Raw genomic sequence first — 15,749 nt, 5'->3', positions numbered from 1 at the left:
ATTTCCCTATAAATATTTGAATCGACTTCGAAAAGAATGCGTAAGAAACGAGACAAAGGAGATCGAATTTCGAATCGAAGAATCGCACTTTTCAAAATTCAAGCCGACGGATTTCTTTTCCGGAAGCGGATTTCACCATGCGTTATTTCATGCGCGAAACTCTAATTGATCCAATTAAATGGCGTCGTTCGATCATGCAAATTTTTTTTAAATGAAATCGAACGACGCGATTTGATTTTCGTATTGTGATCGTACACACACACGTAAATCGATCGAAACCAGATATCGTTCCGGAGTCTAGAAGTCGGATTAAGTTTTAGATTCGAAAACATATCTTGCCCATTAACGGCAAACGAGGCTACATTGCATCGACTCGAGGCGCGCGTATTTGTCAATGTAGCACGTCTTCGAAGAATCCTAGCGAGAATAGATACGCGTTAAATGCTCGCCTTTCGCGAGTATCCATATATCTCTTCGTTCTTTGTTCCACCCTTCTTATCTAATCTTTATCGTTTATATTTACTTCCTTTATTAGAAAACTACGTAGAGACTCAAGCGTATGATTTTTACGAATTTCATTTCTCCACTCACAATAGAAGAAAGAATGGAATAGGAACGGAAAGGTATAATTATCCGATTATACTCGATCTCCGAGACAAAGTTAAATAAATATCGGAGAGAGAAAGAAAGAAAGAGAAAGATCCGTGTAGTAGTTGGTAAAAAATTGGCGCGTGTTAGGGGTTGGGAAATGCAGAGATACGAGGGATGTAGCTAAGCCCACGCTCTTTCGACCGATAACTCCGCGGACGAGTGGCGAAGATCGGTGGTGAGAGGGTGATGGAATGAGAAAGAGAGGGAGAGAGGAAAAGAGGCACGTGGTCCAAGAGAGAAGTCGGGATTGGTTAAGCCGGTTGGAAAAGCCCGCCTGGCTCCTCGACCGGCCGGCACTTCGCTCAGTTCTCCACTGCGCTTCGAACGAACCGGAGCTTTCGCCAAACTGACTCGATCGGGGAGTTACTTTCCGCGTTTTATTTCGGTTGTTATATCGCATCATTAAGAGATAAGGCGCCTCTCTCTCTCTCTTTCTCTCTCTCTCTCGTATTTAATATTTTTCTTTTTTTTCTTTTTTTTTCTTGTCAAAAGACGAGACGCCCTTTCGAATATTTTTTTTCAACAAGCCCTCCCCTCGGTTTCATTTCGGTCCCACTTTTCGACTTCTTACAGCAGACTTCCTCCTCAGTTCTTGTCCACGTACTCGTCCTCGTCCTTGTCCAAGTTATCGTTCCAATTTTCTTCAGAGGACAAATACGAGAAACGAGAAACGAGAAGAAAATAACTATGCCCGTGGACGAAAAAGCATCGTTACTTTTCGTTTAGGATATCTCGATAGATTTACAGATTTATCATTCCCAAACGAGGAAAGGATTAATAATAATCGGACGAGAGGAAAGGATTCGCTGCGGAAAGCGGTAAGTTTTTTTTTTTCACTTGTTCTATTTCCATTGTTCTCTCCATCGTTTTTCTTCGCGCTAAATATTTTTTCGAATTTGCGAGGCGACTAAAAACAAACAAAAAACGAGAGAAACATTTCGTTCGGGTGGAGGGGGAGGGGGGGATTCGTTGTTTGCCAGACAGAAATAAACGCGAAATGTTCTTTTTTTTTTCTTTTTTTAACGGAAACTTTTCTCCAGAGTACAGAGTGCAGAGCATACGTGTATATCTATATTTTATATACACGAGGGAAAATGAGTACTAATGTTGCCCATTAACGAGAGGTTAACGCACAATACACGTCGCTGTGTACTACTGTTTGTATAGCTTTGGGAATTCGTATTCTCGGTTAATTACGAAACTGCGGAAATTTAATTTAAGGGGGTTATTAAATTTTCATCAAAATTTTATTCAACCAAACTACTTGTCAAAGGATAATTTTCATTTTCGTTCCATTTCTCTCCTCTCTCTCTCTCTCTCTCTGGAGGAGAAGAAAGAAAAAATATTTTCAAGGGGGGAGGGAAAAGAAGAGGAAGTTGGCCGCGGAATATAGGAGGAATTCGATGGTTCTCCATTCGTTCCGCATAGTTGTCACGAATTCTCGAAGAAATTCGTGTTGCATTAGACGCGTGAAACTAAATGGCCTGGTCGCAGAATTTCAATTATCGGCCATTCAAATGGACAGGCTCACGAATCAGCATTTCATCGAATCGCTCGGTTTTGTTTGCTCGTTTGCATCCTTAATCGGTTCACGGGCTGCTATTGATTTCTCGCGTTAACACGAAATCTCGAATTCAGAACGCGAAATTGCCTCCTGATTGGCATTAATCGCTTCCATGCGCGCGCTCGCTCTCCTCTTCTAAACATCGTCGAGTATCGTACCGTTTCACGAGTCCCGGGCGCTCGAAAAAGAAGAGTCGAAGGAGCGTTGATTGAAAATTTCGATCGATTTCGGCGCCGTTTTTTTCCTCTCTCGAGGCCAAGATCTTTCCCCCCCTCAAGATTTAGGTCCAACGCATTTCGAACGAATGCTCTTATTAATACGTATTAAAAAGAACGAAGCCAGAAACTGTGACATCTACTTGGCAAGGTTTTACTAAAATCAGCTCTTTCATGCGAATCAATCTAAACGGATGTTCCCAAACGGATAACATATATATATATATATATATAGAAACTATTCGAACTAGGTCGCCATCTTTTTTTCCCCTCTTATTCCACGATGCCCGTGCTCCCCTATCCAATCCTCGATCTCGTTGGACTGTTCGCGAAATTATGTACATCTGTTTGCGTTTTATCGACGTTCGACAGCGAGTGCCAATGTTTTCTTCCCTCCCCTTGGGCGGACGAGGAAGCATTTCCTTTCCTCCTTTATCTCGAGAATTCACCTTATCTCTTTTCTCGTCTCGTCTCGATTGTTCGATAAAAATACGACTCGAAATATTTCGACTCGAAACTCGACATCCATCCAATTATTTAAGTCAATTGGCCTACGCTACGCGAGAATCGTATCTCGATACATAACAGCAAGGACAAAATGTACGCGCGGTTTTTCGAGATTTTTCGTGTAATAAGATTAAGTTCGTACGAAGCTTTCCCCCATTTTATCTTTTCTCGACAATTATGATCGGTCAATCTAATTTTTGTACGATATAAATTCAAGAAAGAGATGTCGGGCCCTTTGGTTTCTTTTTCCTCCACCATCGCTGTTATCTGTCGACGATACGAGGAAAGGAACTGCTTATGCAAATAAGTTTTAACGCGGACGAAAAAGACGGGAATTCGTAAAATTCTTGAGTATTCGTTATCGTTAATAAAATAAGATATTCCTAATTGCCCGATTATAAAAAGAGTTTCACTTTATCGTCCTTCCCTTATCCCAGTAAGGGATAACTTGATGGATCGAAAAAGTACGATTCGATATATCATAGAAAGAGTGATAAAACAGTTACAACTCGATCATCATTCTTTTTGATCGATCTTTTTGATAAATTATTACGTTAATCGTTTCGATGTACGTTACGATGCTCACTTTCACGGAGCAGAAGAAGGGAGGAGGAAGAGGGTTAAAATTTTTCTAAAATAACCAATCGAATCAAATCGAGCGCGGGAAGAATTGAAATCGAGAAATTAATGGAAGAATTAGAAACAGAGGAGATAGAACGAAGGGAAGAGATATTGGCTCCGTAATTTATTTCACGGGATTGATGCCGGTCACGGGAACCCATAACTTTCGTTATTTCTCTAATCAGGGGGGAGAGGAGGGGGGGAGGGGGAAGAGCGGCTAGAAAAGAAACGGAGAAATCCTCATCGATGTAAGGAAGCGAACACATGTAAATCGCGTGACCCCTATTCGGGACACGATTCGAACGGAAGTACAGAAAATACTTTGCGAATAATACGGAACTACTATACTTTCTTCTTTTAGGATCTCTGTATTAACGCCTTTTTTCTTCTCTCTCTCTCTCTCTCTCCATACTTCTTTCTTCTTTCTCCCTCCTTCACCCCACCTACTCCCTTCCATTCGATATGACGCGGATGAACGCGCGACAGCTCCCACTACGCTTGATTCTAACAAAATTTGATTCTAACAAAATCGAACGCAAGTAAGACAGAAGTAAAATCGAACTACATTTTATTTCATCCTGTATTCGATAAAATTTGTAAAATTTTTAAAAGGAAGAAAATTATCGAGCGAAAAATGGATAATATCGATGTTAAACGCAAAGATGAAAGTGGGAACGATTTTTCGGATCAAAGATTCGCTTAAATCTAAATGATCGGATTCATATAATTGGCAGAGAGGAAGAAAATTATCGAGCGAAAGACGGATAACATCGGTGTTAAACGCAAAGAGAAAAATAGGATTTCTATCTAATAAATGCAGCGAATAAAATCGATAAAAAGAAGAAAATTATCGAGCGAAAGACGATAAGATAATATCGATGTTAAACGGAAGGACAAGAGATCGATTTTTCGGATCGAAATATAATACGTTTGATTCAATTGAATGCAGCGATTAAATTTATAAAATTGGCAAAACGAGAAAATTATCGAGCGAAAAATAAATGATATCGGCGTTAAACGCGAGAACAAAAGCGGGATCGATTTTTCGCATCGAACTGTCGAACGCTTATCTCGACACGATGGCGGGTCGGTAAGGTCTCGAAGTTTGCCGGCCGACTACTTTTTCTCGCTTTTGCGGTCTTTTATTGCTCGCGCTATGGGTCCCCGGGCAACCGCCGTCGGATCGGGGAAAGATTCGTGGGACAGCGTGTCGGTACGGTTTCGCATGGGCATATCCCCGCGCAGCATGAAAATTTCATCGCACGCGGGAAGAGGAGCGGCAGTGAGATCGAACGGCCTGCATACGTAATACGCCTTCTTAGCTAATATAGGCCGGTTTCGTTTTGGGGCCACGTCTCCTCTCGTGGCCCTCTTCCCCTTCATATATGTCTCGTTAAAGTCTCGTTTCATCTTTCGACGAAAAGAAAACAGCCGTCCCTTCCCTCTATTCTTCCCTCTCCGTCCAACAAATTCGGTTTACACCGCGGCTCCATTAGACATCTCGAGCGATCGTAATTAGGAAACGATCGCGCACCGAGTGTGGAAAGCAAAACCGAAACGACCGTTTCCTTCCGGCCGGCTCGCGCCACCGATGAACAATCCAGTTGCACGCTGCTCGCTTCCTCGCCTATTAACCTCGATAATTTCTTGCATCTTATATACACGATGTCGAAAGATATTACCACTTTCGATCGTTCGATCGCGGGGCTTTTTTCTTTTTTGCTCGTCCGCACGAAGTTGAAATTAACGGTCGTAGTTCGGTCAATTCTACCAATACGAATAGCGCGCACGTTTGTGTACGTTTGCTAATACACGCGACACGGCGAGGGGAATTTTTTTGGCCACGTTTTTTTCCCAGTCACGTCCACACGCGCACGAATAACCTTGTGTGGTCCACAGGAGAGAGAGATAAAGTGAAACCGTGGGGCCACGCTGTCTCGCGAGCCAACCTCGATCTCAGGGCCGTTCGTGCCGCACCGTTTCTTCCCGCTCCGGTTTTCGTCTACCCTTCTCTTTTCCTCTCTTCATTTCTCTCCTCTCGTCCCTTAAATAACAGCCCGCTTAATTCGCTTATATTACGCATCTTAATGGTAATGTTTTACGAATCAAAGTGTTTGCGAATATGCGTTTTTTATTGCGCTCTCTTCCCCTCTCTCTCTCTCTCTTTTATCGCGAAGAATCCAACGAGCAATTAGGGTCAGAGGTAGTATGGCGATTTCAAATGATGGAGCTTTTAAATACGTTTTTCGAGATATCGATGAGACGTAAAATGCGGGTACATTTGCAGCTCATTCTTTGTAATAGTAAGATTTAGATATAAACACGATGTTTCGCGATTATGCGTATTTTATAGGCAATCAAATGTGTAATTGCTTGTACGAAAACGATTTGAAGTTAAGATAAACTGGGAAAAAATATATTTCTAAAGTACTTTATAAATTATCATTGTTTGGCATTTTTACTAATTCATTTTTTCTCGAAGCGAATACGTTCAATTGAATGATTCAATTCAGAAATATTTTCTCACGAGGAATCTCATAACGTCTCTACTTTCTCTGCTATCTCTGTTTTCCTTCTATAAGCTTCCAGCCAGTCTATTCGCGCGTCCATAAATTATGCTTAAACGGAGGCTCGACTCGCGAAACGGACAATAAATATAGTCATGAGAAACGATACGGGAAGAAGAATCGTGTAAATGGACGTAAATGGTAGACCATCCTTTTCTAAGAAAATATTACATTTATCCTTTACACTTATTGTATATATATATATACATATATATACAAGTCTCGGTAGAGGAAGCAAAAGTTTGTGGCGAGACAATCACAACCCTGTTCAATTTTACGCACGATACCTTGTTGTACCGTTGTTGGAAAATTTCAAGATGGACGTTGTTCGATCGGAGGTTCAAGGTCGAATCACGCCGAATCTGAAGGCGGCATCGCAGAAGGCGGCATTCTTTGCTCGTTCGTCCATGCTGGCCACGTTCTTTCTTTGGGAATCTTATTCCACACAGACAGAAAGAGGGAGGAAAGAAAGAGAGAGAAAGAGAGAGAGAGAAGTTCGGCGCCTCAAGCATCGTCTACCGTTACCACGTGTCTCTCTCTCTCTTCTCTCTTTCCTCTCCTTTCGATACACCAGGATCACACGTGCAAATACCATGGAAACCGCTTCTTTTAGCAAGCTTTCCGAAATTTATTGGTAAACATCCCTATTTTCCTATTTTCAAATCTTTGTCATGTATCAATCGATCGCAATCGTTCGTTCGTCGCTTTTGTTTAACAGCAAGCAACTTGCAATAAGATCCTGTATATATCTCTCCCAGTTGCATCGGTCGTCAATGTCATATGCCGTGTCTGGACCATTAACGCTGAATGGTTCATATCGCATTGAACGATGTATTTAATTCCTAGTAAGAAACTATATTATAGCTGGTTAAATTGTATTTGAATTAAAATTCGAGAAACGCTCCTCGGATAATCAACGGATATTCATGTTTCAAGGTTAGACTATTACGGTTGGGAAATAGAAGAAACTAGAGCGAGATAGATGCAACGACGAGGATTGGTCGATGACCGTTCGCGCGTTGCTAGTGTGATTTGCACATGTCTCGGGTGAAAGTATTACCGACGAATCCTTCGATGGTTTTGAATCCGAATTCACGGACGAGGTTCGCGCGTGCGCGCCTGCGCCTGCGCGTACCTTACAATTTCAACCGTCTTTTCTGGCCCACTACGGTTCAACTACGGTCTCCTTCTTACGGAATTCATTAATAACTTGGATGCAAACTTCTTGAAAGCGTAGTGAACTACCTCCAACGTCGAAATACCGCTATTTCTTGTCGCTGGTTAAAATGTTCTACGACTAGAAGAGATTTTTTTTTTTTATATTCGAATCTGGTGATAAAGATAGGAGGTTCGTTTCTAACCTTCTCTTCGCTTCCACTTGTACGAGAGTTATGTTACGTTATTTCGACATTATCGATTGTGTAATCTCGCGTAATTGTAACGTCGATAAGTAGAACATAGACGACCGATATTGAAAAAGAAGGTGAACGGAGAGTGGATGTCTTCATCCACTGTGTCAATGTACTTACTCGTATGCATACACATGTACGTACTCAACTCGTGACGCGTTGATCAAATATATCAGCATGCTATTCTTATTCGAATTTGATTGTTTCAGAAAATGCCGGGAGGATCGGCGGATCTGTGTAAATGGTTATTCTTGGCAGGATTGTTCTGCTGTTCGTCCTGTCAAAGTGTTTCGTCCACGTTTGAAAACAAGACTGGTGAGTCATCGATTTCTCTATTTCTAACATTTCTTTCTTTTTCTTTCTTTTTCGAACAAAGAACACAAACGTATTACGTATATCCGATCGATATGTTAAAGAGAGGATCTCGCGATCGATCTCGTCCGAATTCAGATTACGATATAAACAAATATATTCGAAATATGTGACTATATCGCCCAGAAACCACGACAATCGACGTCTGGCATTGCGGACGAACTTTGCGGATATTTCGATCGACGTACTGCAGAAAATACGAAAAGCACGAGAGGATCGGCGAGGATGCACACGAAACCACGAGCCAATTGCGCCAATTCGAGATGTTCGAGAGAGAGAGAGAGAGAAAGAAAGAGAGGTCGTGTGTCCCAAGCGAGCAATGTCACGAGCACATGCTCGATAATCGTAATTTTTCGACTACTACTACGTCCGTCGGCCGTGGCATTCCGCCGCCACCGAGCAAACGTTTCAATAACCCATAGATACGTTGAATTTAGTGAAAAAACGTATTGCCGTCGCCGAGAAATTTTACGTACACGTCTGCGTGTGCCTAAGCGTGTGTGCCGGGTCAGTAGGTCACTCAGCTCGGTGCTAAAAGAACACTCACGTGTATCGATACACATGCAACATAGGAAAACGCTTGTATACTCGCCTGTTAGACGACACAGTATACCTCTTTGTTCGACGATTACTTTGTCGGGAATAATTCTTTTTTTATCAATGAACAGAGAGAGAGAGAGAAATTGTTTGAAACCGATTGATACCGAATCGTCAAATCGATTCGAGCTCGCGACACACGTGGCGATACAAACAGACGTATATATATAAAACTACGCAACAATAATTTGCGATAATCGGCGAGAAGGAAGGAGGAAACGAGTACGAAGAGGCTCGATTCGATTCAAAACGGATATGATATGTATATAAAAGGATGTACAAGCTATTAATTCATATTTTTAATAGGAACGATTCCAAGTTCGCGAGAGAGAAAAAAAAATCTGGGACACGAAAGAAATTCGTTCCTCTTGTCTCGACGACGGCGGCAGGGACTGCAAGCACTTAGCCTTAATGAATCTTTGCTCAGTTGTCAACGGATGGAGCAGCGTGCCCTCATGAAAACGGACAGTACACACATTCAGCGTGCTCTCGCGCGTATATACATCGTATATACTGCACCTGACTTTTGCCCGCGCTAACGATTTCTCACGTGGAAATTTGGAAAGAGATTGGTGTATCGGTATTTTGGATATCGAGCCACTCCCGTTCAAAAAGGGACGCCTGCAGGCTATACACGTGGTGATATTCATGGATGACGAATTTCTACCTTTTTTTCACACGTCACGTTCCTATTACGTTTTATCCCGACGCGATGATCCTCGAGAGCTCGAGAGTTTTCTCCTTGCGCGTTATGCCTAGGTCTCTTGTATCTTCGTACTTCGTTTCTATTTCCACACCGGGTAGTAGGACGTGCCGTATGGACGGTTAATGCTCGTAGCGAGAGCGCATATGAAACGCATCAACTTGCGTTACAAGCAGAAACGGATGAGGATTTTCTCTTCTCAGAGAAATAGCTCGACGATCTTATCCTATCCTGTAAAGTCTCCATTTTGTTCCGTAATAAATGTGACGAGATGAAGACGTAGATCGATCGATTAGAATTTTGAAAGGGTGTTAAAAGGTCGATTTGTTTTTTCCTTTCCAGGCCAGAATGAGAGCAAGCCGCGCGTGTTTTCGCTCAGAATGGATTACGACGAGTGGACGCCGCTTGGACGCGGCGACCCCCTGAAGAACAATCCTACCTTCGATTACGTCCCCCCCGTGCTGGACAGGGTTCAATATTGGCTGGATTCTCACACGACCGAGCCGTCCACCAAACGGGATATCCTGGTCCTCGGTGTAACCGCGAAGAAAACCAGCCCGAAGATACCGGAACAATTCTTGAAATTCGTGGACGGGCCGAAATTCACGAGATCGAGTCACCAGGATTCCGTTTCCTCGTACAGGAACGACTTCACCGGGAGCACGGGGGCGGAACCGCCAAAACTGGTGCGGACGAGCAACTTCAGAAACGGGCCCCTCGACTACAGGAATCAAAACAGGATTCAATCGATACCGTCCAGCTACTACCCGAGCCCGTTCTACAATCAAAAAACGAAACCTTACACGATGATGCTTCCCCCACCGTTGACGCAGAAAGACAAGATCGTGAGCTTCGTCGAGCCCACTCAACAATTCAACACTCAAACGGAGGAAGGGCCGGTGCTTCAAGACGCGCAGTTCTACGCGCCTCTACCGCCCTCGAAGACGTACAATCAGCCGGGGAAATCCCCGCAGTTGAAATTCCCCCCGAGCAAAAGTCCGATCTCCACTCAGGTGGAGACGATCAAGAGCGTGTACGGGCCTTCGTCGCCGCAATCCACCAGACCGAAGCACGAAACCGCGACGACACCATCCGTCTCCCTGGAAAAGTCCAATTTAATATATCAGTCGACCCAAACTCTTTCCGGTGGATGGCCCCCCTCACCAGGTGGCGGCCCCTTATCGACATCGACCACGTCGAACGGTGTACGCCAGGCCACGGATTATTCAGGCCGAGATCAATACGAATCGATCGACCACCAAGCGGCTGGATCCTCGAATCACGAGGTGGTCGTGGAACAAAACGCGAACATAATAGTGGACGGGGATAGCAACGAGAACGAAGAGGTAGTGGTCGGTCAAAAAGGTGTGGATACAGCGTCCCCTGTCACGATCTCGATGACGACTATTACGACCACCGACTCGGTCAACGATGAAAACGAAAACGCGGAGGACGAGAAGATGCACATCGTCGTCGCTAATTCGCCTCACGACCTCACCGACACAGAAGCGACTCACGAGGCGAAAAAAGGACCGGTGGCGGTAGTGATGCCGACCAATTACTCGGAGAAAAAAGCGACATCTTCGAGCTCGGTGACGCCAGCGATGGAGACAATAGCGACCTCTAGTCTCCCGGAAAATTCGACGACGATGGTGACGGAAACATCGAGAGTCGAGTTTCAACCGATTCGAAATTCGGCGATCAGAGGATCTTCGTTCGTCTCGGAGAATTCTCAATCCCCTTTATCTCCGAACAAGCTGATGTCGAGTGTTCAACAGCACGGGATGCATTTCCACTCGACGATGGCTCCTCCATTTTCGTCCCGGCGCCCCGTCGATTCTTTGCTCGGATTCGGACCACCGCAAGCTCCCCTCTCTTCCATGATGCATCCACAGACCAGGCCCAACCATGGAACGATGCACGTTGTCGGCGGTATGCGTCCAACCGTCGGTTTCCGCGCGCCAGCCTCGATGCCCATGTTCCCACCGATGACGCACATGCACGCACCACCGCCTGTGAGATCGACCATCGATCACGTGGATTATCAGTCGGGGGCGCATCGGTCGCCGCAGTTGCACAATTTCCCCGCTATGTCGCCCGAATCGCCGCCACTCCCTACTTTGACCGCGCACTCGATCGGTCAAAGCGAGGAGCACTATTTCGACCGACACCGGTCCCGCATTCCGGACACCAGCACCGCGTCCATCTTCACCACGCCTACCGCACCTTCATTCTTGCCTACCGTCTCGTCCTCGGCCGAGAACTCGTCCGTGCCTCTTTTCGACGGGCACACTCGACACCCGGAAATGATAGACCGTGCCCCGGTGAGAACGAGCACGGAGGGAAAGAGGGAAGAGGAGGAGGAAAAAGAGGAGGAAGAGAATCGAAAAAACGTATCGACCACGCCGAGAATCACTACCATGCCGAGCTTGACCACGGATCCAATTTTCTCCCATTACAAACAGCCGGCCAAACCTATTCGTGGCCCGATGTATCTCATCATCCAAGGTCATTCGAAGGTGAAGACTTACAAGCCCACGGTGAGCAAACACGGTATACCCGTGGAGGGAAACGAGATCTTCGAAAGCGCGACAGAGAGGCAATTGTCGAAATTCGAACAGTTCGTCCAAGAGAACACGAGGAACAACAATCGCGCGAACCAGGCTGTGATCGAGAAGAAGAAAGCGGAGGAAAAGGCGCGTAGCGAGAAACTCGCGCGAGCGCGTCAGAATGATCTTATGAGCCTGGTCGAGAGTGGTCTAGCTAGCTTCACCGTGCCACCTTCTTCCTCCACGACGGAGGACGAGCATCGGGTAAACTCGGTGACAACGATCGAGATAAACGGCAATTAAAACTGTTCCCGGTGGAGAAAGATTTTTCTTTCAGACGTTACTTCCAAATCCCACAGGAATCCGTTCCACGTTCTACGCGTAGGAGAAACAGGCGTGAAAAGAACGACACGCCTTGGTCAAACGAGCGAATTTGCGGGACTGCGCGGTAGCTAATCAAAGTATGAGAACAAAGGATGAGAACAAGGATGCGAGGAAGGTTGGTTCGATCGTAGCTTACTTGATAATATGTATTTATTTAATTCGCATAGAATTTCCCTCGATCGAATTTCCTCACAATTTTTCATGCATTGTTTAATTATTTTACTTACGTTACGCGATCGTTATCGCAGAGGCTTACCGTGGCAGATCCGCGAACTATCGATCTTAGCCATGGTTCTTGTCTTCGATACGCGAGAACGCGCGCCAATTTCTAATGTGCCAGTATACGTAGACACGAGCGCGCGTGCAGAATGAATGCGTATAAATCAATACACGCATGCATATATATATATACACGTATGTGAAATATAACATATTGTCATGTGTCGTGACAAATTGCTCAACGAACCTGTTTCAAAGATGTACGCGATTATATAAATGACTTTTGATAGAATATTATTGCACACAATCGATCGTTAGATCCGTAGAAAAGTGTTTCAATTGGTGCTGCTTGTTACTCAAACGAGTCGATTGTAGTTTGAGCATACATGTGCATGGAAAGAACAATGTTGCTCGTGAGAAGTATTTATCGTAATATACATATATTAATTAACGCGATCGTACGTATTTATCGTATCGTTATATTGTTTAACGTTTGTATGCTCTCGATTCTGCGCGATCGATGCAACTCGCAATAATTTTATGAAAACGGTAATGTAAGAATCAGATTTACATAGATGTCATCATTGCAACTTTGTATTATTAACGCTAATCTTACGTCTACCGGTCATCGATGTCTAACAATTGAATTTCGTTCGTTTTATTTTTATTCGCTTGAAATTGGTTGCGATTGTAATAACGGCGACTGTGTCGCCGCCTGTGTCATTCGAGTTACTTCGCGTTGTATTTGCACGAGATATATCATTTATCAGACGTTACATAGTAAAAAAAGGACTATTTGTGCGTGGTATCGCGATCGCTCATGTACTCGAGATTACAAATGATGATGAGATAGATTCAGAACATCGTAATATTAATTTCGTACGTACTCTATGTATAAGTGTGTACTTTGTTACGTATGATGAATTGTACCTGACGGTCACACGTTTTGTTGATTTTCCGTTCATTAATAAATTATCGCATTATCGATTACTATGTGTCTCGTATAAAGCTTAGATTCCATAGGGTTGATCGAACTTTGCGTGTCGCAAAATCGATCCGTGATCCAAAAATATGTCACGTAATCGATGCATCGGTAATCTTCTTATCGAACAACAGCATTGAATTGGATCGAGGAAGAAACGGCAATCGATTACACGCCCATTGGATAATTTATAACAGCAAAGGCCTTCGGGAATATTCGTTTGGAACTCAAAACTGCCGAAACGGTACTTGATTACGATTTATTGGCATTAATGAATCTTAATTCCTATCTTCGATTTCGATTCGTTTTTGATTCTTTGGAACTTCTCCAATGAAACAGAGTAATTCAATGAAAAATGGAAAAAGAAATACAATTTTGTATGGTATATAATATAATCGATAATTTGATAGAACATTTTAGATAAGATATTACGATTTTCAAGCGAGTCTAGAGAAAATTTCAATCCAAATCGTAAATTGTTGGAATCACAAGAACGAAATAGTCATAATTGAAGAATAATAAGAAGAAAGAGGTTAGAAAGAATCGAGGATTCATATAAAAAATATTAATTTAAAATTAATTTAGTATGTCGATAACATAAATCTCTCGTTGAGAGATTTCTGCTCTTGCGTATAGATGTACGTACATGTCGAGAAAAAAATCGATGAAATATAACTACCGCCATATAGAAGAGAGCCGACTCTATCGGTAAATGTCTATTTCGTGTCGAAATTTCCCGAAAAATCGAATTCTTTTTAAACAAATCGAAATGTTTAAGAATCTTTTCTCAATAATATCCAACGATCCATCCGATTTTTCAATATATGCACGAAATTATCGAAAACGAACGACAAATGTGAAATGTGGGTCGTTTGACTCGAGTTAAAAACGAGATTGTGCAATTGTAAAGATAACCTATTCTTCACAGCTGAATATTTATTTAGAGATCAGGAAGGAAGGATGCGGAACGTGAGAAAAATACTCGACACGAGAACATTACAAGTTAGACGAAGAGATGATACGAGGTCTCGACAAAGGTCAATACCCGTCAATCTTAATGAAAGTTAAATGAAAGGAGAGATGAGAGCTCGCGTCATCTTACCGTTAGCGATCAAATATCGATATTACAGATTCATCGAGACGAGTTGAGAAAAATTGTAGCTGATTTAACCTATCTATGTACGCGGCCATTTTTCACCTTCGTCAATTACTCGGAATCGACGATTCGTCGTGCAGCCACTTTTACAAAGGGGTTGACTCGAAAGAGTGGATCGGAAGAAACTTTTCAATCACGTACGCATGCGTTAACCCATTCGCGAGAAACGATGCGAGCCAAGATAAATCGGGAGAGCGTTATATTTATTTCTAGGAGAATCGCGGAAAAACTTGTCCGCCCATTTGTGGCCGATCGAACGCGTCGCTCGCATCCTGTTGTACTCCGCTCTATCCTACGCACTCTTCCCTCCGTGTTTTTCTCCGTGTTTCCGTCAATGGCGGCGTTTAAGGGATAACTGGTGACACAAAATCATTCGTCTCTTTGATCGTCCAACGATTTTATTCGCGAGGCAAATTATTCTTTTGAATATGATAGATTCAAATTAGAATCTGTATACGTTATAGATCAAGGTTGATATTCATTGATGACTTTCTTTTTTTTTTTCCATTCTTCTCTGGCACCGTGTCGGCGACTATAATCTGGAACGTGGTGCTCGTCTACGGGAAACCCAGGCCTCATTGCACCACTGTGGAAACTAGAAACCAGCCGTAAAAACTAACCCAATATCGGTGTCTCCGTACCTCTCTCCGTGCCTCTTCCGAGTCCTCTGGCCTCGCTTCGATTCCGGTACCTGGAACCCACGCATATCTCTCGGTTCTATAGCTTTCCGGCTATCGATGCGCCCGGAATCATCAAGAAACTTGAAGACTATAAAAAAGTTTAATTTCACTTTAAATCAAAAAATAAAGAGACAGAGACAAAATGAGAAAACAGCGATGCTGGGAAATTGAACATCGTTCTAAAAATTTAAACGAAAAAAAAGAAAATTTCTTCAAGTTTCCACGAGTCACATAAGATTTATCTTTTCCGAATATATACCATATTACATAACTTTTCTTTCGAAACTTTCTTTTTTACACACTACGTATATATTTCCTGTTATCGGATTTACAGTTTCCTTCGATTCGATTTTTCTACGACGAATATCTATTTACTTCGAAGTGGATACAATGGAGATGTAGGTATGTAGTGGCGACGAGTGGCTCAGACCGGTAAACTCGTGAAAAGAAACGAAATAGTAAAATACGTGAGTTCCAGAAACACACTGACGACTCGCCGTTTCCTCGTATCGATGGCTTCCTGTCGCACGAATACCGATTGTCTTCCTCTCATCCATACGTATGAGAGACCAA

The 15,749-nt window shown here is 43.3% G+C and overlaps 1 protein-coding gene across 2 annotated transcripts; it reads left to right on the top strand.

Annotated features, from left to right (window-relative positions):
* The first annotated feature begins 945 nt into the window (after positions 1-945).
* LOC108000831 (mucin-2) lies at positions 946-13,348 on the top strand. 2 transcript variants are annotated; one of them, XM_017061455.3, is made up of 3 exons: positions 946-1,469; positions 7,744-7,849; positions 9,549-13,348. In XM_017061455.3, exons 2-3 carry the CDS (start codon positions 7,747-7,749, stop codon positions 12,056-12,058), a joined length of 2,613 nt encoding a protein of 870 aa, XP_016916944.1. In that variant the 5' UTR covers positions 946-1,469; positions 7,744-7,746; the 3' UTR covers positions 12,059-13,348. The 2 variants fall into 2 exon arrangements, with proteins under 2 accessions (XP_016916944.1, XP_061930350.1); XM_062074366.1 differs by lacking the exon at positions 946-1,469 and adding an exon at positions 6,328-7,670.
* The last annotated feature ends 2,401 nt before the right edge of the window (positions 13,349-15,749 follow it).

This window comes from Apis cerana, linkage group LG4 (genome assembly GCF_029169275.1).
Source record: "Apis cerana isolate GH-2021 linkage group LG4, AcerK_1.0, whole genome shotgun sequence".
NCBI lineage: Eukaryota > Metazoa > Arthropoda > Insecta > Hymenoptera > Apidae > Apis > Apis cerana.
Note: the sequence above shows the minus strand (reverse complement) of the source record. Positions and strands in the feature narration are given on the sequence as shown.